Source organism: Talpa occidentalis, unplaced genomic scaffold (assembly GCF_014898055.3).
Source record: "Talpa occidentalis isolate TD23 unplaced genomic scaffold, MPIMG_talOcc4v2.1 talOcc4.7, whole genome shotgun sequence".
In the NCBI taxonomy this organism is placed as follows: Eukaryota; Metazoa; Chordata; class Mammalia; order Eulipotyphla; family Talpidae; genus Talpa; species Talpa occidentalis.
The window spans coordinates 79,116,882-79,140,959 of NW_023605083.1; the positions used below are offsets into that span (position 1 = coordinate 79,116,882).

General features: G+C 43.3%; 2 protein-coding genes and 1 long non-coding RNA gene across 3 annotated transcripts; all 3 read right to left on the bottom strand.

Moving 5' to 3' along the window:
• Positions 1–3,544: 3,544 nt before the first annotated feature.
• LOC119231059 (C-C motif chemokine 13-like) lies at positions 3,545–5,282 on the bottom strand. The gene is made up of 3 exons (XM_037492684.2): positions 5,141–5,282; positions 4,218–4,332; positions 3,545–3,784 (listed from the first exon to the last, which is right to left on the bottom strand). The coding sequence occupies exons 1-3, from the start codon at positions 5,214–5,216 to the stop codon at positions 3,574–3,576; spliced, it is 402 nt and encodes a 133-aa protein (XP_037348581.1). The 5' UTR covers positions 5,217–5,282; the 3' UTR covers positions 3,545–3,573.
• An 883-nt stretch (positions 5,283–6,165) lies between these two features.
• LOC129144815 (uncharacterized) lies at positions 6,166–8,421 on the bottom strand. Its single transcript, XR_008549491.1, has 3 exons — positions 8,384–8,421; positions 7,447–7,652; positions 6,166–6,201 (listed from the first exon to the last, which is right to left on the bottom strand). It is a non-coding gene; the product is annotated as an uncharacterized LOC129144815 (long non-coding RNA).
• A 5,881-nt stretch (positions 8,422–14,302) lies between these two features.
• Positions 14,303–16,172, bottom strand: LOC119231060 (C-C motif chemokine 8-like). Its single transcript, XM_037492685.2, has 3 exons — positions 15,953–16,172; positions 15,197–15,314; positions 14,303–14,779 (listed from the first exon to the last, which is right to left on the bottom strand). The coding sequence occupies exons 1-3, from the start codon at positions 16,026–16,028 to the stop codon at positions 14,674–14,676; spliced, it is 300 nt and encodes a 99-aa protein (XP_037348582.1). The 5' UTR covers positions 16,029–16,172; the 3' UTR covers positions 14,303–14,673.
• Between the last annotated feature and the right edge of the window lie 7,906 nt (positions 16,173–24,078).

Sequence of the window (24,078 nt, forward strand, 5' to 3'; positions counted from 1 at the left end):
GGAAGAAGGGAGGGGTCACACTTAGTTCCTGCTTCTGGATTTGCTGTAGCCTTGGGGGATTTTGTGTAGGAAACTCTTTTTTCTATGGCTCATTGTCTGGGTACTACTCTGCCCTCCTTATCTATGAAGTGGGGTACATGTGATAAAGATGACACGGGTGACTAGGGCTGAAATCGCTGAAGATCCAAAAACACTGATAATCCTGAACACCCTATGCTCAAACACTGAATCCTGAACACTGAAAAATCCTGGGGGCTGCTTCTGCAGTCCCTTATATTTCTTTTCAGAGTCTCCACCCCAAAATGTGATACTTTATTTGCATTTTCCCTGGAGCTATCTATCTTCACCAGCACCCCCCCTCCTGGGACACCATCTGTAATAGTTTTTGGCTTTAGCCACCGGTTACAATATGAAGCAAAAGTAGGTTCCCAGAGCTTTAGAGCCATCAGGGGCCAGAGCTTGATGAGATAGTTGACACATGTCATTCAGTATCTGTGAGGACTTTCATGTCTATTATTTCAGAAAACTGTCTCCAGACACACATTTATCATGAAAACTGATGTCAGGGAGTTAGAGGAATTTATCTAAAGCCAAGAAGCTCCTTAAAGGCAGACTTGCCCTGTAGTGTGGACAACTGCCAGGCATAGGAGATCATCAGAAAAGAAATAACACACAAGCCCACATATGTGTCCACACATATACATACACACAACAGCAAAACTGAGGGTCCCATATGCAACAGGGGAAATCACTGAGACATTCTAGGGCAGGAATTTTCATGGAACTAATCTTCACAGTGTCTGCAGCCTGCCCTGCCCCATGACACACCCAGGGACGCTCTTCAGGGATCCAGGAAACACAGTTTACTAACCTCTCCCTGGTGCTGTGTGCTGCTCCCAGTGAGCAGGTCAGGGGCTGTGCAATGGCTTAGTGCACAGGCCCTGAGAGAGCAGCTCAGGGACGTGGAGATGGGGCTTGTGTGTGGCACCCAGGGGGACTCAGCCCCTCCTTTGTCTCTACCCGCAGATCCCAGATGAAGGGAAACAGAGAGATCTGTTCCTCGAAGACAGAGAAATGGGTTCAGAATTACATGAAAAGGTTGCCATCCTGCTTTTGAAGGAAATGAGCGAATTGCTTTCCATCTGGACCCTGGAAACCAGTGACTTCACCTGCACCTGAACCCCAAAACTGATACCGATCCTTTTACCCTCTTTTACTGGATCATGAAGACTTTCTGATCCTAATAAGCTATACTGTTACACTTTATATATTTAAATTCTAGAACCATTGTCTCTTGCTTTCTTGTGTCTTTTGGGCCCCAGAGAGATTTGGGGGTGCAGACTTAATTGGCTTGGAGATACTGGGACCAAGGCTGGAGGATGGTGAAGGAGAGAGACATATTGAATCTGGTGCCAGGAGACTGATTTCTTGTAGTTCAGAGCTAATAAATGAGTCATAACTCTCAGCCTCTTGCCTCTGTCCTGAGGCGGAAGGTCTGATTTGGAATGTGGTGTTGATACTCCGCTTACGGGCTTGGTGGCCTGGCAGCCACAGTGAAGCACAAGGCTGGTGCTAGACTTTCTCTTTCCCTGTTCTTCCCAAAGGGCTTGGGGTGATGTCATTCAAAATTTACTTCTGCCCTGGTCAAGAGCCTCTGTGAGGCCATCTGCCTGTAAGACGGTGCTAGCCCTATTTTACAGGGGAGGTGACTGGGTACTGGAGGAAAAACCACAGGCATGTGGATACAGAATGAATCTGTATCAGATTACATTGGCCTTAGGCCATAGGGTGCTGCCTCGATGGCCAGAGCTCTTTACTGTGCCCCAGGTTGCCAGGTGACTGGCTGGCACAGCCTGGGACCTCTCTCTACCACACAGATCTGGCAGAATGGGTTAGCAGGAGCTTCTAACAGAGATGCCAACACATCTCATCCAGAGGAGGCAAGGCATCCCGGTAGAGCAGGGCAATGCTCAGGGACCTATGGGAGAGGAGGTTCTGTCCCTTTGAAAAGGACAGTCCCAAGTTCAACTGTGTCATTTGTGACTCTAGGGAGATTAGCAAGGGAGGGGAGTCATTCTGGGTCTCACTGGGCTTCCCCCTTTGTCAGGTCAGTGGCTTTAAAGAAGAAGGTCTAGTGTCCTCTGTCCCAGGACTGCTCTCTCTCCCCAGCATTCAGTATGTCACATACCTGGCCCTTTCTTAAACTGCCTCCTCCCTTCACCACCATCATCTCCCTGCCTTGCCCTCTCCCTCTGCCTAGACCACTGCCATGGGCTGTTCTCAGTCCTTGCCAACTCCATCCTGCCCAGGCCCACAGGCTGCACTTCCTGGTCCCCCTGATGGCTCTAAAGCCGTTGGCACCTCCTTCCTGCTTCAGACCTGACTCCAAACTCCCCATCTCCATTCTTTTATACCTTCCAGTCCCTCTATACTTAACCTCCCTTCCAAATATCTCCAGCTATGCCATTCCAGACTCTGGCCACATGGAGATGTGCTGTCCTGGCACTATTTCCCTCACCTCCTCTGAGAGACTCATTCTTCAGACTGTGTTCCCCCACACTCAGGATCAATTCTGCCCAATTCCCTCCTTTTTGGTCAAGTCTGTTGCTCAGACAGGCTTAGTCAAATAGTTTTCTCTGGGGATCAGGTGTATTGAAAGTCTGTATTGCTCTAGTAGGGAGGACTGTGTGGAGCAGGGAGGCATGAAGGCAGGGAGACCAGCTAGAAGCCAATGTTGGGGATGGGGCCAGTTTTGAAGAACACTCTGGGCTGCTGAGCTACACCTGAGACTCATATAAACCCAGGCTAGTCAGATAGGTAGGGCCCCTCTACTTCTAAATTCCTCTAGCTCCCTGAGTCATCCCCATGCACCCTAAAACACTCCCTACTTGTTGAAAGTGTCCTCCCATCTCAAAAAAAGAGAGAGAAATCACCTATGTCAGATATTTAAAGAAAATGTCTTGTCTGCAAAAAGTAGTCCTAAGATTGCACTCATCTTCCTGCAACCTCACAGTCAGCAGCCTCACATTCCCAGGAGCTCTCCTCCCTGAATGACAGTAGCCCTTCTTCTCCATGATCTTACCACCCCTAGGGTGTAGGTCAGTCTCAGCATGGTTGCCCATATTTCATAGGGAAGAAATTTGGACTCACAGACAGAAGCTAACTAGCTCAAAAACTTGCTTTAAAAAAATAAAGTTCATCATTGGGCCTCCCTGGTGGCACAAGGGGTTAAGCACAGTACTACGCAGCTGTCTGCAGCCTCTGCAGCATGAGTTTGATCCCCAGCCAGCCAGGGAGCTACCCACATGGCACAGCAGACCTCTCCTGCCTCACCTGCTGCTCCCCTCAGCAGTGTATTTCAGTCAGTCTGCCTGTTTTGTTCCCCACTCTGTCTCTGGTGAATTCTCTTACCCCCTGTACCTCTGTCCTATACCCCAGTTCTTCTATGCATAAATAAATAATTCTTTAAAAATAAATGAAGTTCATCAACTTTCAAAATAAACACATCAAACCAGCAGCAATTCCAATAATATTAAATATTATTTAAGACATACGTGTTTTACAGAAATCATCTTATTTGAAAATTACAGTAAAATTAGTCCTAGAGGTAGATGGGAGGCTGGTGGAGAAGGAGTCATTTCTCGAGCTGGGGCTTGGACTGAGTGGGGCTGGAGGAGTTGACGTCTTCAAGGCATGAGATTTTCGCTGCAGGTATTTCACACCATCCTGGACCCACTTGTCCTTGGGGCTGGCACAGATCTCCCTGGCTAGTTTGGTTGTGAAGCTATAGATGGAAGAGCATAGGAGGCACCATTAGAGGGTACGCTTTGAAATTTTTACCCAAGAGATGACTCACTGGACTCTAAAGCTAGCTTGTCGCACCTGGTGACTAGGAGGAAGCCTCCCTGGGACGGAAGGAAGGAGGGGTGTGGAAAGAGGGGTGTGTGGACCATCTCCTCTGGTCTTGCTTCTACTGGAGAAGGGGGCCTGGCTCCTGCTAAAGCAACAGGAAGTGCGAGCAGACACTCATCCAGGGAGCAGGGTGGGCAGGTTGACTTGGGGAAGGTTTAAATTGTAACAATAGAAAGATCTGGATTCTACTGTTGAATAGAATCTTATCCTCAGAGTTTTAGATCCTAGATTAGTCTGAGAACAGGGTGGGGGAGGATCCAGGAGTTGGGTAGAGATATGAACATGAGCATCATTTTTCTACCTACATGACAGCATCCTGGGCGCACTGCATGCTGGTGAATCGAAAGCTCTTCAGTCTCTGCAAAGGGATCTTCTTACTTTGAAATGTGAAACAGCAAGTGGGCACAATTCTGGAGGCGTCTAGAAATAAAGACACAAAAGACAGGCCTGTGAGAAGGTGCCAGGTTTTTTTCCACTCGAAGGCGGCAGGAGTGTCTGGAGGGGGAGGGAGAGGGAGAAGAGGATCTAATCCATCCCTTGTCCTGTGATCCTGCCCCGGGCCCTGGGTGGGACCTGCCACCTGGACTCAAGCTCTGAGGTCACCTCCCTCACCTGCTTGATGGACATGGTCATTAGTGATCAGGAAGCCCAATGTGGCAGGGCCTGGATGGGCCTCCTGATCTGCAGAGTGTGGGGAGAACTGCTGGATAAAGAAAAGTTTCTGGGGGCCTCTCCGGTGGTGCAGTGGTTGAGCGCTGGGTTGCGAAGCTGCCCGCAACCTCTGTAGGGCCGGTTCAATCCCCGGCGGCCGGTGGCCGAGGGTCCCAATGGCGCGCAGACCTCTGCTGCCGCCCGCTGCTCCCCTCAGCAGTGTACTTAGGTCCCTCTGCCTGCTCTGCTCCCCGCTCTGGCTCTGGTGAATTCTCTCACCCTCCCGCGCTTCTGACTGTACCCAGTGCTTGTATAAATAAATAAATAAATCTTAAAAAAAAAAAAAAATTCTGGGTTTGGAGTGCTCACCTTAGCTTAGGTTTTATTCTGGCTCTGCCATTAGGTGTGGGGAGGACTCCTGTCTACAATCTCACTTTCAGTTTTCTCTTTTAAAAATTAGATTTTAAAGTGCAATGCTAGAACCTTTGCTCTGAGAGGTTCAGAAGGTTCAGAGGTTCAGAGGTTCAGCTGCAAGCTTCCTAGAAAGAGAGAAGCACAGAAAGGGAGTCTGCCTTACCTGGCTGAGTGAGCACCTGGGTGCTGAGGGCAGCAGCTGTGAGCAGCAGGCACAGGAGGGCTGCGGAGACCTGCATGCTGGAGGGTGAGTAAGGATGGCAGCTGCAGCCTGAGAGTGATGGTTGCTGGGTTGTCTCAGCCCCTCTGCTGCTCTGGCTGGCGCCTCTGCCTGCTTTTATAGACAGCATCGAGGGTGGGAGCACCCAGGAGATCTTTGCCTGGACAAGGTCAGGGTCATGTCATGGTGAAAGGGACTCCGGAATCTGCGGAACTGGAGACTGGGCTGCCAGAGTTTTCCAGGAAATGCAAGAGGGAAGCTGTGGTGGCAGCAGGATAGGCGTTGTTTCCTCCCAGCTGCCCAGAGCACAGAGGAAGGAGTCCAGATGTGCTCCCCACCCCTACAAGTGGAAGTGAGCCTGGGGGCTAATCCCCAGCCTTGCTGTCTCCGAAATAACTCCATAAAGGAGGAGCACTGTGCTTAGGGCTCTGCAGGTTCTCTGCATGTGGTCCTCAGGAGGTCTGTGCCTTCATCATTGTGTCCCTATAGATGAGGATGCAGAGGTGCAGAGAGATGTTCCATTGGAAGTGGGTAGTGACACTGGAAGAGAAAGCCATTTATATATAAACGCCAAGGCAGTTTCAGACTTTCATTTAATTGGCAAAGTCTTTTCCAAGTCAGGGTTTACCTTCTACTTGAAACAAAGCCAGCTTCTGATTCCAGGGGCTCCTCACATGACTGATGCTGCCCCTTGTTCACGCTCAGACCCAGAGGGAGATGGTTTGAAAAGCTCTGATTTGTCTAGGTTCCTGGCCTTCAGGACCACTGGTTTTTAGAGCCATTGTGGAGAGGTGGGGAGCACTGAAAGGGAGCATCCTGTTGCTCCTGGTTCTGGCTTCCTCCTGCAGGGTATGTTCCTGAGTTAGTGCCTGGGAGTGCAGGAGGGGAGGGGGGACAGTGTTGGGTTCCCCACACTTACTCCTGACTCCTCAGCTTTGCTTATTTTTTGCGTCTTCCTGGAATACTCACCATCCCAGATGCTTTCCACTTTAGCAAAACAAGCCCTGATAAGAGTAAAAGAAAGGAATTAAAGAACTAAGATTAGTGGAACAGAAAAGAATACATACTAGAAACGATTGACAAAACTCAAAGTTGGTTTTTTGACAAGCCTATAATGAAGCTAAAACTATCTTGAGCCCAGTCATGAAAAAAAGGCAAAACATCTCACCAGCTGGGAGAGATGGGGATATTGCCATGGAGCCTGCAGACACAGAAGTAAAAACTTTATGCCTCCCATTTAATTTAGATAAAATCCATGAATTCCTGAAAAATATAACTTACCACCTTGCAAGAATGAAAAAAAAAATCTTTCTAAATGTAGTCAAGGAATTGAATCAATAATTGAAAAACATCCTGTGGGTGCTGAGGGATTGCATAGCTAGTTCCTCAAGCATTCTAAGAACCACTCATTTCACTCTTACATAATCTTTTCCAGATACATCAAAAGAGTGTATACTTCAACTCATTCTAACAATCTTGCGTGACTTGGATACAAAAATGATATCAAGATCCACATGAGAAAAGAAGAGCTGGCAAATGTCTCCCTCTGAAATCACATCTCACTTTTCTGTCCTCTTCTCTAGCTGGGAAACCCACCTGTGTGGCTCACAGCAAGGGGATGGCAGGTCTCTGGGTCTGATCAGATCTGGACACTGGAGTGCTCAGGGCATTGGAGACCGAGTGAGGTGAGTGAGGTGGGGGGCTTTCTGCTCTGCTGTCTCCACAGTGCGCAACCTGGATGCAGACCCACCCATGGTCTTTCACTTCTCTCCAGGTGGCTTCTCCCTAGCTCTTTCCATCCACATTCGTGGAATTGTTCTGTGTCCTTTCCCCTCAGACCCAGAGTCATACTGGTATTAGCCCCTGAGAGCTGAGGCATCCAGTAGTTTCTCCAGCCTGGCCCACATCTTGGTAAATAGCTTCTTTATCAGACCCTGCTCAAATAACTAGAATCGAAGTGTCATCTATTTCTTTCTGGCACTCTGACTGACATAAGTTTGGGCACCAGAAGGGGTGCCCACAAGTTCTGAAATTGGGCTACCTATACCCCCTGGGAGCACAGGAATGGAGATGCCAACATCCTGATGGCCAAGGTTATCCAAGGATGCAATGGCTGAAATTTAAAAAGTTTCCAGGTGATTCTGATGTGCACTAGAAATTTAAGAACACAATTTCGAAATCACATCACACTCCATGACCATTTCTTATCTACAATAAGGAGCTACCAGAGCATTCTCAAGGATGCTAACCTCCTCTGACCACAGTAAAGCTGGTCTGAACACCTGCACACACGAAGTGTCTCCTGGCCTCCCAGGAGTATGCTAGTGGGTGCTGAGCATCTTGCACGCTTCTAAATCCATTTTCAAAGATCTTCTTCCCTGAGCCTTTGCCTCTTCATAAAGTTCAGGGAAATTCGGCATTTCAAATTCATTAACTGCAAACTCCTTTTTCAAGCCTAGAAAGAACCAATCAAGCTAAATGAACATTAACATCACTCCCAGGAACTCATACAACCACTCACAGTCAATGCATGTGTCTAATTGGGCCCTGTACTCCCCCCTTGGGATTCACCCCCACACACGGGCCCCCGATTTTCTTTCAAAGGGAGTGGCTATCACACACTCCAAGCCATAAGGACTCCTGTCTTTCCTTCCGTGGACACCAGGACCTAACATCTCAGAGGGTGCTCAGGAGCCTGGGATCGGCAGCCAGCCAGACCTGGGTGTGAGTCCTGTATCCACCACTTACTGGTTTTGTGACTAGGAGCACATGGTCTCTTTGAATCTCAAAGAGGAACAGGTTGCTACTATAACCTCAGGGGGATGTGGTGAGGATCTAGTAATGTCTGGAAAGTGCTCAGCTCAGTGTGGGTCATTTCCACTTCATGAAGGCCCAGGTGATGCTAATGCTGCCTGTCTGGGAGGCATACTGGGAGAGCCCCTACTGTGAGGAGCTGGGTTTGGGTGTCAGTGGGAATAATAGGAACCAGGGCTGCAGAGGTCCAGCAGTAGTGCTTTTTAGGCATCAGAGACAGGTGGAAACAATACCCCAAGATGCCCCAGGTTGGGAGGGGTGATCAGAGCATTTTGCCCAGTAGGGATCTGCAGCAAAGATGAAGGGGTCCCAGCATGGAATGTGTGGGCTGCTTACTAGGGTGCTGTTGGCCCTGGGCAGGGGGGCGCTTACTTCCGTGATGAGAAATGGACTCCCAGTCTCTGTTGGAGATTCATGGCCTTGTACCCCATTATCATGTTGAGCCAGCTACAGCCTGGAGCCCCTTGATGGGTGTTGGGGTGGGCAGGGTCCTACAGGAAAGCCCTGCAGTACCTGCTTGAAATACAGTTAGTTAAATTTGAATTTCAGATAATTGAGTCATTTTGTTGTATAAATATGCTCTTAGCAGTTATTTTGCCAAATGTGGAAACCTATCAGTCATTACTATAAATCTTCTCTGTCTGCTGTCATATAACCAGGGGGTGTCTGCCCTGGGGAAGGAGGCCCTCTGAGACAGGTGATGATGGCTCTCATCAGTGCTGATCAATGGTGTTCTCCAGAGGCCTGGACTTCCACCCTGGCCCCACTTGCAGAGTGGGCGCTTCTGGAGGTCCTGCCCCAGAGCTGACATTCAGTCTGCTCTTTCTCCACCCAATGATCTCTATAAAACAGAAATCTGCTGGTGAAGCACAAAGTTTCCCAAGGCTGCTGCTTGCGGGAGTCTACCGCTTTGATTCTGTTGCTTTCCCAGGCCTGCTGCTTGGAGGAGTCTATGGCTTTGATTCTGTTGCTTGCTGGAGAGGAGAACTTGCTGGGTGTACTGCTCTGCTTGTTCACAGTGGTAGCCATGACTACCTTGAACACCTTCCCCAACAATAAAGAATGCTTATGCTATGATGGATGGGATAGCCAGTTTCCTCAGACAAACTGTGTAAAACCTTGCCATTTTGTGACAATTCACTCACTCTCCCTTCACCTCTCTGAGTGCCGTCTGATTTCTCTGGGAAATTGTGGTAACACTGGAACTTTGGAATTATGTGGTTTTAGAATCACCATGCTGCTGTTGAGTCCTAGCACCAAGCATCCTGCCATCTGCCTCCAACAGCCCTGGGCAGTCTTAGAGGCCTGTCGTCCTAGGTGAGAACACAGTGCGATTTTTTTAGCATGCAATGTTGTATTGTTAATTTAGATAACATTTGAACATTTTTGTAATGGAGCTAACATTGGTTACCACTGTATATGATCTAGAGGTATAGGATCACCCTTTCGCGAAAGGTGTTGTCAAACAACACACTCATCACCAATACACACAGTCTTCCATTGTGCTTCCTCCCTACTATCCTTTCCCCTCCCCCTCCTGCTACTGCCTTGGTAGCCTCAATTCTACAGTACAATATCTAGGATTTGTTATTGGTTTGACTTTATCTGACTCTTTGTCAGTGATACTCCACATATAACTGACATTCTCTTTCTGACATATTTTGCTTATCACAATTCCCTCCAGTTCCATCCATATTGTTGCAAATGGTAACAGTTTATATCTTTTTAAAAACTGAGTAGTGTTCTATAGTGTGTATACAACAGAGTTCCTACCCACTCATGTCTCTTTAGCACTTTGGTTGTTGTAGTCACCTACTTAAGTCTGTCTTCGCAAAATCGCTCATTGGGCCGCCCTGAAAAGCAATAGATTAAAACCAGAACTGCTCAGGGTGTGGGTTGGGCACCCTGCACTACTCTTCTTCCTGTCCATCCCACTTTTCTTTAAGGCTCCCAGGAATATGAGTGATGACACCATCCACTTGAACAAGCAAATCCTGACTGTCTCAGTGACTAATGCAAAGGGGAGGGGCCAGCACAGCTGCAAGCCTGCAGAGGAAGAGAACACTGCCATTGTGACTCGGGGGAGTCCACCCACCAACCCTGCAACACAGCAAGGTGTATCTCTCTCTTCACACTGCCAGCTCTCCTAGCTCTATTTCATTCTAATACCCCACCCTCCTTTTGCCTCTTCTTTCCATCAGTTCCAAGCAAGAATCATTTGAGGTCTGGCTTCCATTGTGTCTCATCCATAAAGACTTGTCACCTTTCACAGATTTCATAGAAAACCAAATCCTCCTCTGAAGCAGAAGGCTAATGACCCTCCAAGTTCAGCCCTACCACTTCTGCTCTAGAAAGCAGAGCATTTTGGGGAGTCGGGTCTGCAAGAGCACACAGAATTGAATACTTAACGAATATTAGAGAGCTAAAGGCCTTTAAAGGCTCTAAAGGCCCTTAGAGGGCTAAAACCATTGGGTCCACCCCCTGGGAGACAGTGATCATATAATCTATCTCCCATGTATGTATAGACATAACCAGGATTGTCCCTGGCAAACCGAGGCATACGTCTCCTTCCCACTGGGGTCTTATGTTCTTATCACTTGCCTTGCCAATTCAGGTAGGGTGCTTACTGTTTCTAGCTGCTGCTGTCCTTTCTCTTTGGGAAAATCCCAAGATGAATACCTGGGAAGGTCTCTTCCCCTGACTCAATAGAAAATGTAGGCAGCGAAGAGTTTGTATTGGGAACACACAGGAATTGAGAGTGAGCTCAGAAAAGTTTAGATGTTGGGGCAGCCACCTGATAGAAATACTTAAAAGCATTTTTTAATAATAGAAGCTCACTGAGTTTTCCTGGAAGATACTTCTTAAAAAGCTGAAAAATGTTATGAAATGATTTGTACACTCAGCATTAAGACAAAACCACAGAAATAACTTTCTTGTTTTTTTTTTTCTTTCCATGTGAACATTTTAGGAATTTTACTAGCTATAAATTTGTCTCAATTTGTTCATCTATGTCAAAATATTGCCAAAAACCACTATTTAACCATCAATAATTTCATTTCTTAATGGTGGATAGTTACTTGTTTTATGAAAACACCATCATTTACCTAGACCCTATCGAGTTATTGGGCATTTAGTCTATTCACTTTGATTCCAAGGAATACTGTGCACACAATGCAGAAAATGACAAACCTTTACCAGCATCTCTGTTTACTTTGTGACCATGGAAGCTGGATCAATAGTATTGTTATAGGACAAGGAGAGGGGCAGCCCAAGCCCCGCAAACCTGCCTATTCTAAATGGGTTCTGCCATCCGCCGCATCAACACAAAACACATGAGACTTTAATGGAAAGGATCTTTAATAAAACTAGGAAACAATACAGGTAAGGCAAAGAGTCTAGTTTCTAAATGAAGCACCCAAAGTTACCCGTCCCCTCGTGGGTAAAAGTCCATCCATATGGGATCGGCCCAGAGCAAGGCCCCAAAGCCTGCCACAAGTCTAAAGCATCTTCCAGTGGGGACCCACAGAAAAGGGTCAGAAACTACCAGACAAGCCCAGAAGGAAAAGAGCAAAATCAACACCAAGATAAAAGCTGCCATGGTCACCTCCCCACGGGTCTCACCCACATTTGTGTCACCCAGTCCCCGACCAAAAGACAAGCGCAGTTTCTTCACGTGTCTCTAGGTTCCATCCTGCTTCCTTCCTCAGTCTCTTCTGCCGCTTCTCCTCTCCCTGCTCAGCTCCACCCTCCCTTGGGTGGGGCAGGGAACCTCCCCCTTTCCTCAGGACCACCCTGTTACAATCCCCCCTTTTAATTTTTATTCCACCACTATTAAAACATTTTTAAATTTAGTGTCATATTCTACATTCACATGCAAAAAAATGATAGGAATGTCTTAACTACATTTTAGCCTATGTATACAAAAGCCATCACTCACATGGAATTGACATTTGCATCATCCCAGAAAATTCCTTGAGTCCTTTCCAGTCACCACTGATCCATCGCCTCAAGGCAACCATTACTTTGACTTCTGACACCATCGGTGGCCTATTCTTGACACTCATATAAATAGCTCATGGAGTATGCTTTCTTTGAGGTCTGGTGCTTAATCAATTTTTTTCTGGAAAAGCTTTTATTTATGCCTATGGAGGGAGGAAGGTGCAGTCTCTTTTGGTTGCCACCTTCCCCAGGGCAGTCAGGACCTAGTTCAGCTCCTCTCTCTTCCTCTTGATTCACAGTGCGTCCCCACCCTTTTCTTGACAAACTTGAGGGCCCGCTGGTCCTTGGAGACCTTGGGGCAACTCTAGCTCCACGCTCAGAGAGGGCAAAGCTGCATCCCTCCTGGATGGTTTCCTGCAGGACTGTGGTGTGCTGTTGAGGCACCCACACAGCTGCTGTGCCTCATTGCTCTCAGACACCTTGTGTCCCTGTCGGGGCCCCCAGCTACGGGGTAGTGTAGAGCCCTGGCTGCAGCTCTACCACGGCTGCCACCTGGAAAGGGTAATCAACTCTTTTAAAAATCGGTGTAGTTTTTTTAATTGCTCAGTAACATTCCATTGTGAAAATACACCACATTTTATTTCCCTGTTCTCCTATTGACAGGTTAATGGGAACTGTGGTTGTAATGATAGAGTTACTACAAGCACTTGTTTAAAAAAATTTGTGCACATCTGGACCAGTTTGTCTGAAATATTTACTTAGAAGTAAATAAGATAAGTGTGTGGTTTATTTTCATTTGCAAATGCTGAACAGATTTCCAAACTTCCCACTACCAATGTTGAAGAGCTGTTTGCTCTGCATTCCCACCAACAGTTGGCATTATAAGGTTTTTCTATTTTTGCCATTTTGGTGTGTTTGTGGTAGTATTCCATTTTGTGTTCAACTGCATTCCCCTGATTACTTATGATGTTGAGCTCCTTTATTTATTTTTTTTTTAAGATTTATTTATTTATTTATACAAGCACTGGGTACAGTCAGAAGCGTGGGAAGGCGAGAAAATTCACCAGAGCCAGAACAGGGAGCAGAACAGGCAAAAAGAAGGACTGAAGTACACTGCTGAGGGGAGCAGTGGGTGCAGCAGGAGAGGTCTGTCTCGCCATGTGGGACCCTTGCCTGTGGCCAGGGATGGAAGCGGCGCTGCAGAGGCCGCGGGCAGCTTTGCAGCCCAGCGCTCAACCTCTGTGCCACGAGGGGAGGCCTGTTGAGCTCCTTTTTGTGTGTTTATAAGACTATTCAGATATCTTCTTTTGTAAAATACCTATTCGAGTCTTTTTGGGGAGCAATTTTAAAATGAATTATTTTATTAATTTATAGGAGTACCTTATATAGATTGAATTAAAGTGTATATATGTAATATGAAATTTTTTCTCCTGGTCAGAGACTTACCTTTTTCTTTTTTACTTTATTAGTACTATCTTTTGATGAATAGAGACTTTCATTGTTGATGAAATCCAATTTTTATGGTTACGTGTGCTCTGTTTAAAAAGTCATTTCCACCTCAAGTTACAAAAATATTCTTCTAGATATTTTCTAGTTTTAGATTTTATGTTTAGGTCTATAGACTACCTTAAATCAATTTGTGTCTATAGTGTGAATTGAGAGAATTTTTTCCCCTGTATAGATATCCCTATTCTCCTGTTGACAGGTTGACGGGTGTCAATAGGAGAATAGGAATGGTTGCTACAGCATCATTTCTTTGAAAGATCTGTTTTTCTTCATTGTTTGACAACGTCTCTTCAAAATCAGATCATCAAAAGATGAAGAAAATCTATATTATATATAATCATATGTGAACTTATATACACATATAATTGATAATATTGTGCATATGTACACATCTCCATGTACATAAATATGTACATACATATAGTCAATTATATGTCTCAACTTGACAGGGCCATGGTATGACTTAAATTATTATTGCCTGAATAGAACAAAAACCCGATCCTCCCTGATGACGGCTAAATGGCAATTTTCTAATACCACCATTTCCCCTGTGTTTATTGTTAACATTTTACTTTACAGCAGATGTTTTACCTCTCTGACTTTACCCAATGAATTGAAATAAATTATTTTGCATTTTTAACATTTGTGTTTATTTGAGTTACCAAATTTCTCCAACTTTGGTCAGTGTGACTCTGTTCAAATTGGTTTGTATATATTCTTGACATATCTCCAATTGCCACCCACTACTGCTATTTTCTCCTCCCCAGCCAAGTTGTTATCCCATGAAAAATAAGAGCACATAGTTCAAAATTATATAAACATACATTTTATTTAATAATTCCATGATTGTCTAATAATATTTTTTATTTATTTATGCATACAAGCACTGGGGTACAGGCCAGAAGGGTGTGTGTGTGGGGAGGGAGGGTGAGAGGATTCACCAGAGACAGAGTGGGGAACCGAACAGGCAGATTGATTGAAATACACTGCTGAGGGAGCAGCGGGTGAGTCAAGAGAGGTCTGCTGCACCATGTGGTTCAGCTTCTGGACCAGGGATCGAACTCATGCTGCAGTGGCTATGCATAGCTTCATAGGTTGGATCTTAACCCCTTGCATCTAACAATATTAACTTCAACACTACATAGCACATACTGCACTTATAAGAGCACTAATTTTCTAAGAATACAGAAGAGTTTCAACAATGCAAGTGTGAAGATTCAGGCCTTCAGGGTTCGGGATCTCCTGTTCAGGATCTTTATGGCATTCTGGACCCACTTCTCCTTGGGGTCTGCACAGACCAACTTGGATGACTTGGTCTTGAAGCTGTGGGAGTGAGGACACAGTTAGAGGGAATATCTTCACATTTGATGCAGTAGTGTGACCTGTCAGCCCAATAACCTGAATAAACCTTTCTTCCTGGGTGAGGGCCTGGGCTGGGACAGGAGGAAGAGGAAGAATGGAAAAAGAGGGCTCAAATCATCATACTGCTCTTTGCTGTGCCGGGGGAAGCCCTCCAGCTCCTGGCTGAAGGAAGTTGGGTGATCTGATCAAGTTCTTAGAAGGAAGCCTGGATAGGGTGTAGATCCGCCTCCTGACTCAGTTTCTCTAAGGTAATAAAGGTCCTTTGGAGTATGTGGCATGTTCATAGACTCATTTGAGTGTGAATCCTGACCTCTTGTCCTTCCATGGAAAGAACTCAGATGGAACTTTTGACTGAGGCATTAGGCATGACCCACTCACATCACAGCTTCCAGGGGACAGTGGCTGTTGGTGATCCTGGTGTAGCTTTCCAACCTCTGGGTGGGGATCTTCCTGTTGATCACAGTGAAGCAGCAGTTGAATGGAATGTCAGCTTCAGCTGAAAAAAAAAAAAAAAAAAAACAGTTTGTGAAGAATAAGAGTTAGGATGTGTCATAAGTAAGTATTTTTAATGGGAGGAGAAGGTGGAAGACAAAGCAAACACATGTGAGTTTCACCTAAAATCTTCCACCACCAAGTTCCGATCTTATGGATAAAGTGTTGCCTGAAAGTCAGTTTCCTCATTTGAACTATAGGGACCTTTGTTTTTGAGTGAGAACGGAGAAATTTTGGGTGACTAGACTATTCCATGTAGTGTCATGAGAAACACTTCTGACAATGGGATGATAAATTCCAAGACCATACTTCCCAGACATTTGTCCCATGCATTTTTGCATCAACCCGGTCCTTACTTCTGTGTCACATCACCAGACAATGTGAGGGTTACTGAAGCAGTGGCTGTGTTGAGCATCTCTTTCCAAAAGTGGTGTCAGGAAAGATCAAGGGGACTGGTCTTGGTGGCCTGGGCAACCAGTTCTGCCACTGTCTCTTGCTAACTGAGCTGGCTTTCTTGTCATTTCCCCTCTTGGTTTCACTTTCTCTATTTTTGTCTCAATGCAATGGAATGAGATACTCATTCTGGGATGTCAGTACCTGCAGTGATCAAAATGTTAAACCTTAGGAAGAGAGGAGACTCACCAGGTTGAGCGAGCACCTGGGTGCTGAGGGCGACAGCCGTGAGCAGCAGGCACAGGATGGTTATGGAGACCTTCATGCTGGAGAGTGATGATGGCAGCTATAGCCTTGGAGTTACTAGTTTCAGAGCTTGTCTCAGGCTCTCTGCAACTCTGTTCTCTCTGCCTGCCTTTTATAGAGATCCACACATAGGCAGGTTCATGATCAAGGACGATGAAGTAAGAGCCTGAATGTGCTGAGTTGGGACCAGATCCTGGGGTGATTTCCCAGCAGAGAGAGGAAGCAGTGCTATTTTCAGTTTGTATGGACTGTGCAGCAGAGGCGGGAGTGTGTGTGGTTGCCGCAGCAAAGCGTGGGAAGTGACCTCACTGGACTATGAAGAGCTATGATTTCTTTGAAATGGAAAACTGCCTGTCCAAAAGGGAAAAAGAAGTGGAGGTCATAGTGGAGTGGAGAGAACAAGGGCCTGACCCCCTCCAGGAGGTCTGGGATGGGGCCCTAGAGCTTTGCCTGTACTCTCTCTTAGACTCTGGTCCCTGCCATCCTGAACTAGTCAGACCCTTTAGACACCCACATAGTTATCAAGCACAAGGTAGTTTGATGGAGCCTTGGCAGAATGGAGGAACTCAGGGAACTTCAAGTCCTAATGCCCTGGAATCTTAGTGTCGTGGACCATAGGAACTGGATAGCACCTGCTCTCTTTGTACAGTGATCATTTACCAATATTTTATGTAGGCACTAAAGTTTCCTTCCATGTGGAATCATATGGAGCAGCCCATTATTTCCTATAGCATCAAGAGGAACAAATGTGTTTGAGAAAGGACTCCCAACTTGGGAAGAACTGACATCTTAACAATATTCATTCTATGGTCTCACTCATAGCAGGAATTTAGAAAACCTAAATAAGGGACCAGGAAAAAGATTAATTAATACAAAGTAAAAATCAAAATCAAGCAACTATAAACCAGAGACACACTATGGCAGGGAGGGGAGGGAAGAGGAACAACTAGGTCAAAATAAGGGGGGGTGCAATTGTATGGGGAATATAACCAAAATGAAAATGCATACATTGTGCAAAAATGAAAAATGATGTAAGAATTATATAAAATAAAATATTAGTTAAAAAAATAAAATCAACAGTAAAACAAACAAACAAACAAACAAACAATATCCATTCTTCCTCTTAGGAACCAGTGACTATTTCTCCATTTATTTAAACCTTCCTCAATTTTTTGTCAGATTTTCTTCAATTTTTTTTTCCGATTTCCTGACGTAGCTTGCGTGCATATTTTCTTAGATTTGTTTCTAAATCTATTCTTTTTTGTGCTAATACAAAAAGCACTGTTATTAATTTAAAACTATATTTTTTCATTGGTGTTTTATAGTTCATTGATGAACTTGCATGATTCACCATGTATTCTGCAGTCTGCTATACTTGCTTTTAGCAGCAGAATTCTGTTTGTTTGTTTTTGGTCAATTTATTTGTGATTTTTCTTCTTGGACAATTTTGTCTTCAACAAAGAAAAGATTGCTTCTGCCTTCCAAATCTGTGTATTTTTTCATTTCTTTATCTCATCTCACGGATTACCTAGGACTTCCAATGTGATGTTGAAGAGGAGTGAATAGGAGAAACATCTTTGACTTGTGCCCAGCCTCACCATTAATTATGGTGTAGGTCTTTTGTAGATTTTTTTATTAAGTTGAGGAAGTTTTTTTTTAATCATGAATGGGTGTTGAGTTATATCAAGTGCATTTTATTCATATCAATATAAGATACTATTATTCTTTAGTCTGTTGAGATAATGAAGTACATGAATTGATTTTTGAGTGTTTAAACAGGCTTGCTTTCCTGGGATGAACATACTTGGCTGTGGTATATAATTATTTTTTTATGTTGTTAGATTATATTTGCTAATATTTTGTTGATGTTTTTGCTTCACTTGGTTTTTTTTTGGTGTTTTTTTTTTTGTAGTTTTCTGTCTGTGTTCTTTTGTTGTAATGTCTTTTTCGGGGTAGTGAGGACATAATAGTATGAATTAGGAATTAATTTCTGCTTCTATTTTCTGGAACAAATTCTGAAGTTTTGGTATCATTTGTTCCTTAAGTGTTTGGTGGAATTCCATGCTCTGTTTTAGAGGTTTATTGATTATCTTTTCCATTTCTTTAATAAATATAGGCATACTCAGGTTACATACTTCTCCTTGTCTGAGTTTTGTCTTCTCCTTTGCCTTGCATCTTTCAAGAAATTAGTTCATTGTTTTCAAGTTGTCAAATTTGTGGGAATAGCATTGTTCATAATATTACTTTATTATACTTCTAATGCCCATGGACTCAGTAGTGATGACCCTATTTCATTTCTGATAGCAGTAGTTTTGTCTACTCTCTTTTATGTTATTGTTACCCTAGAGAGAGTTTTATTCATTCTATTGCTTTTTTTCTGATGTATGTATTCAATGTAATAACTTTCCTCCTAAGTGTTACTTATGCTGCATCCCACATTGGTATAAATTGCATTTTTTTAGCTTTTTTTTTAAAAGATTTTATTAATTAATTAATTTATGCAAGCACTGGGTACAATCAGAAGTGCAGGAGGGTGAGCGAATTCACCAGAGCCAGAGCGGAGAACAGAACAGGCAGACTGACGAAACACACTGCTGAGGGGAGCAGCGGGTGTGGCAGGAGAGGTCTGCTCGCCATGTGGGACCCTCGCCGGAGGCCAGGGATCGAACTGGTGCTGCAGAGGCTGCGGGCAGCTTTGCAGCCCAGTGCTCAACCACTGCGCCACCAGGGGAGGCCCATAAATTGCATTTTTATTTTTACGTAATTTAAAATATTTTGAAATTCTTTTGAGACTTCTTTGAACTTTGTTATTAAGAAGCATATTTTAGGGACCACCCTGGTGGCGCAAGGAAGTAAGCACTGCACTATGAAGCAATCTATGGCCTTTGCAGCATGAGTTTTATCCACAGCCAGCCAGGGAGCAACCCACATGGCGAGGTAGACATCTACCTCTCCTGTCTACCCTGATGCTCCCCTCAGTAGTGTGTTTCAGTCAGTCTGCCTGTCCTATTTCCCTCTCTGTCTCTGGTGTGTCCTCTTAATCCCCGCATCTGTGGCTTGTGCCCCAGCTCCTGTATATATAAATAAATAAATCTTTTTTTTAAAAAAAGAAGTATATATATATTTTTATAGATTTATTATTTATACAAGAACTGGGGTACAGGCCAAATGCATGGGACAGTAAGAGGATTCACCAGAAACAGAGCAGGGAACAGAACAGGCAGACTGAAGAAATACACTGTTGAGGGGAGCAGCGGGCGAGACAAGAGAGGTCTGCTGTGCCATATGGGATTCCTGCTGTCAGGCTGGGATTGCACCTGCACTGCAGAGACTGTGGACAGCTTCACAGTGTGGCGCTCAATCGCCTGCACCACCAGGATGGCCCAAAAGAAGTATATTTTTTAGAAAGTGTAGGCCCAGATGTTTTCACAAATGAGTTCTACCAAATGTTCAAAGATGAACTGGTGGACCTCCGCTGGTGGCACAGCGGTTGAGCACTGGGCTGCGAAGCTGCCTGCAGCCTCTGCAGCGCCAGGTCTATGCCCTGCCGCTGGCGAGGGTCCCACATGGCGATAGACCTCTCCTGCCATGCCCGCTGCTCCCCTCAGCAGAGCATTTTGTCAATCTGCCTGTTCTGTTCCCTGCTTTGGCTCTGGTGAATTCTCTCATCCTCCTGCGCTTCTGACTATACCCAGTGCTTGTATAAATAAATAAATAAATCTTTGAAAAAAAACAAAAAACAAGATGAACTGGTGCCTACACTATGAAGAAAATTCTATGGGGACTATACCTGAGGTGGGGTCGGGGGGAAAGAAACAGTATTTAATAATGAACAATGATGTAAAATATATATACATAGAAACAAAAAAAATGTGAAAGATAGAATACTACCAAGTTTATTTTACAATGACAACATTACACTAATACCAAAAACAAACAAAGACAGCACAAAAAAGAAACTAAAGACCAATCACCCTAATGAACACAGATGCAAAAATACTCAACAAAATCTTAGCAAACCAAATCCAACAAAGCATCAAAAGGATAATACATCATGACCAAAAGGGATTAATACCAGGGAAAAAATGATGTTTGAACATCTGAAATCAATTAATATAATCCACCACATCAACAAAAAGAAAAATAAAAACCATATGATCATATCAATAGATGTTGAGAAAACATTTGATAAAGTCCAATATCCATTCATATTGAAAGCCCTTGAAAAATCTTAGGGTGAAGGGACATACCTGAACCTGATAAAAACCATATATGACAAAACCACAGCCAATATTATTCTCAATGGCGAAAAATGAAGGACTTTCCTTAAGAGTAGGAACAAGGCAAGGGTTTCCTCTCTCACCACTGCTCTTCAATATAATACTGGAAGGCCTAGCCAGGGCAATAAGAAAAGAAAAAGACACATAAGGAATCTAAATAGGATTAGAAGAAGTAAAACTATGACTATTTGCAGACGATATGATAACATACATAGAGAACCCTAAAAACTCCACAGAAAAATTTATCAAAATAATCAACCAGTTTAGTAAAGTAGCAGAATACAAAATCAACACAGAAAAATCAGTAACCTTCCTATACACAAGCAATCTATCTGAAAAAAATGAAATCAAAAGAATGATCACTTTTATAATTGAAACAAAAAAAATCAAATACTTGGGAATAAACTTAACAAAAGAGGTGAAGGACCTATACAAAGAAAATTATAAAACACTGTTAAAAGAAATAGAAGATACAAAGAAATGGGAAGACATCCCTTGCTTATGGATTGGAAGAATTAACATTATTAAAATGGCCATCCTGCCAAAAGCAATTTACAGATCAATGCTATTCCAATAAAATTCTCATTGACATTCTTCAAAGAAATAGAATACTGATGAAATTCATATGGAACCACATAAAACCACAAACAACCAAAGCCCTGCTGACGAAAACAAAGGAGAATGGAGGTATCACACTTCCAAACTTCAAACTGTACTACAAAGACATGATAATTAAAACAGTTTGGTACGGCAACAAAAACAGACACACAGACCAGTAGAACCAAAAAGAAAGCCCAGAAATGAAACCACACATATAAGGGCAACTAATCTTTGACAAAGGAGCAAAGAATATGCAATGAAACAAAGATAGTTTGTTCATTAATGGTGTTGGGAAAACTGTACCACCACATGCAAAAGAATGAAACTAGACCACTACCATGCACAACAATCAACTCAAAACGGATAAATGAGGGCCTCCCCTCACGGCACAGTGGTTGAGCTCTGGGCTGTGAAGCTGCATGCAGCCTCTGCAGCGCCGGTTCGATCCCCAGCCTCCAGCGATAGTCCTACAATGGCACACAGAACTCTCCTGCAGCACCCACTGCTCCCCTCAGCAGTGTGTTTTGTCAGTCTGCCTGTTCTCCTCCAAGCTCTGGCTCTGGTGTATTCTCTCACCCTCCTGCGCTTCTGACTATACCCAGTGCTTGTATAAATAAAATAAATAAATCTTTAAAAAAAGAAAAAGGATAAAAGATCTGGACATAAGACCTGAAACCATAAAATACATAGAAGAAAATATAGGTAAAACACTACAAGACATACATCTCAGTAACATCTTTAAAGACTCATCACCCAAAACAAAGAAAGTGAAGGAAAAGATTAACACCTGGGATTACACTAAACTAAAAATTTCTGTGCAGCAAAAGACACATTAACTGAAACAAAGAGACACCCCAGTGAGTGGGATAAAATCTTGGCACTCCATACAACTGATAAGGGACTGATCACAAAGATACTCAAAGAACTCACATGACTCAACAAAAACAAAGCAAACAATCCAGTCAAGAAATGAGCAGAAGAACTTAAAAGATACTTCTAAAAAGAAGAAATGCAAATGGCCAACAAGCATGCGAAAAAATGTTCTACATTCCTTAGAATCAGGAAAATGCAAATCAAAAACACAATGAGATACCCTCTTACACATTTAAGAATGGCATGTAGTATCAAAAAAACTAGCAACAGCAAATGTTGGCAAGGGTGTGGTGAAAAGGAACTCTCCTACATTGCTGGTGGGAGTGCAAACTGGTCCAGCCACTATGGAAAGCTGTCTGGAGTTTCCTCAGTCTACTAAATATGGACCTACCATATGACCCAGCAATTCCACTCCTAGGATTCTACTCAAAGGACACAAAAACATTGATTCAAAAGAATACCTGTACCCCTATGCTTATTGCAACACTATTTATAATAGGTAAAACCTGGAAACAACCCAAATACCCAAAAATAGATGACTCGATCAAGAAAATGTGGCATATATACACAATGGAATATTATTCAGCAACCAAAAAAGATAAACTCATGCCTTTCACAGCAACATGGATGGAGCTAGAAGGGATTATGCTCAGTGAAATAAGCCAGAAGGAAAAAGAAAAACATTGCATGATTTCACTCATAGGAGGAATATAAGGGAACCAAATAAGATATCAGGGGAAAATATAATAAAACTACAAAACACAACAAAACAAAACAAAAACAGACAATTACAAACCAGAGACATACTGCAAGGAAGGAGGAAGAAGAGGTCAGAGGGAGGGAGGGAAGAGCACAGGGGGCTGTGGTGATGGTGCATGGTACATTGGTGAAGGAAATTCTGTGGGCACTCCACCTGAGGTGGGGGCAAAAAAGCAAACATTGTTTATAAATGAACAATGATGTAAAATATATATATATATATATAAATATAAAAATTAAAATAAAAATAATAATTATCTTTGATGTATGTATAGACATAAACGAGGATTGTCCTTGGCAAACTGAGGTATACAACTGTTTCCCACTGGGGTCTTAGCTTCTTATCACTTGCCTTGCCAATTCAGGTGAGGTACTTATTGTTTCCAGCTGCTGCTGCCCTTTCTCTTTGGGAAAATTCCAAGATGAATACCTGGGAAAGTCCCTTCCTTGACTAAATAGAAAATGTAGGCTGCAAAGAGCTTGTGTTGGGAATACACTGGAATTGAGAGTGAGCTCAGAAAAATTTATATATGTTGGGGCAGCCAACTGATAGAAATATTAAAAAAGATTTTTTTAATAATATAAGCTGACTTAATTTTCCTGGAAGATACTTCTTAAAAGGCTGAAAAAATGTTGTGAGATGATTTATACACTCAGCATTAAGATAACCACAGAAAAAACTTTCTGGTCTTTTTTTCCTTTCTATGTAAACATTTTAGGAATTTTACTAGATATAAATTAGTCTCGATTTGTTCAGGGATATCAAAAACCTTGCCAAAATCCACACTTATTCATCAATAATTTAGTTTCTTAACAGTTGTATAGTTATCTGTTTAATGAAAACACCATAATTTGCAGCAATGTGGGTGGAACTAGAAGGAATTATGCTCAGTGAAATAAGCCAGAAGGAAAAAGAAAAATATCCAGGAATATAGGGGAACCAAATAAGACATCAGTGTAAAAAAATAATATAATAACAGTACAAAACACAACAAGGCAAAAATGGACAATTATAAATCAGAGACACACTGCAGGGGAGAAGGAGGGAGAGGGGTCAGAGGGAGGGAGGGAGGAGCACAGGGGACTGAGGTGATGGTGCACGGGTGCATTGGTGAAGGAAACTCTATGGGGACTACACCTGAGGGGGTGGGGGGAAGCAAATATTGTTTAAAAATGAGCAGTTATGTAAAAAATTTAAAAAATAGTATTAAATTTTTTTTAAAATATGAAGTAAATAAAAAAGTCTTAAAAGTGGATATTCTAAAGGTCCTTAAAACAATTTAAAGTAAAATGGATATTTTTAAAATAAAATGGTATTTAGAAAAAAGAAAACAAAGTGTTGAAGATCTGAGAAAATTTTTTTAACAGTTTATTTATTTTTTATTTTTTTAACATTTATCATTTTTTAAATTTTTTAGACAATATTTGCTTCCCCCCACCCCCTCAGATTGAGTCCCCATAGAGTTTCTTTCCCCAAGGCACCCATGCACCATCACAGTCCCCTGTGCTCCTCCCTCCCTCCCTCTCATCCCTTTCCCTCCTCCTCCCCTGCAGTAT

What these genes read in the sequence shown, in the direction of transcription:
- LOC119231059 (XM_037492684.2), bottom strand. Translation starts at nt 5,216, where the DNA reads ATGCAGGTCTCCGCAGCCCTCCTGTGCCTGCTGCTCACAGCTGCTGCC. An exon ending in CCAGGTGCTCACTCAGCCAG is followed by an intron (nt 4,333 to 5,140) that starts GTAAGGCAGACT and finishes CTTTATTTCTAG; the next exon opens with ACGCCTCCAGAATTGTGCCC. An exon ending in TGCGCCCAGGATGCTGTCAT is followed by an intron (nt 3,785 to 4,217) that starts GTAGGTAGAAAA and finishes TTCCATCTATAG; the next exon opens with CTTCACAACCAAACTAGCCA.
- LOC119231060 (XM_037492685.2), bottom strand. Translation starts at nt 16,028, where the DNA reads ATGAAGGTCTCCATAACCATCCTGTGCCTGCTGCTCACGGCTGTCGCC. An exon ending in CCAGGTGCTCGCTCAACCTG is followed by an intron (nt 15,315 to 15,952) that starts GTGAGTCTCCTC and finishes TTTTTTTTTCAG; the next exon opens with CTGAAGCTGACATTCCATTC. An exon ending in TGTCCCCTGGAAGCTGTGAT is followed by an intron (nt 14,780 to 15,196) that starts GTGAGTGGGTCA and finishes TCACTCCCACAG; the next exon opens with CTTCAAGACCAAGTCATCCA.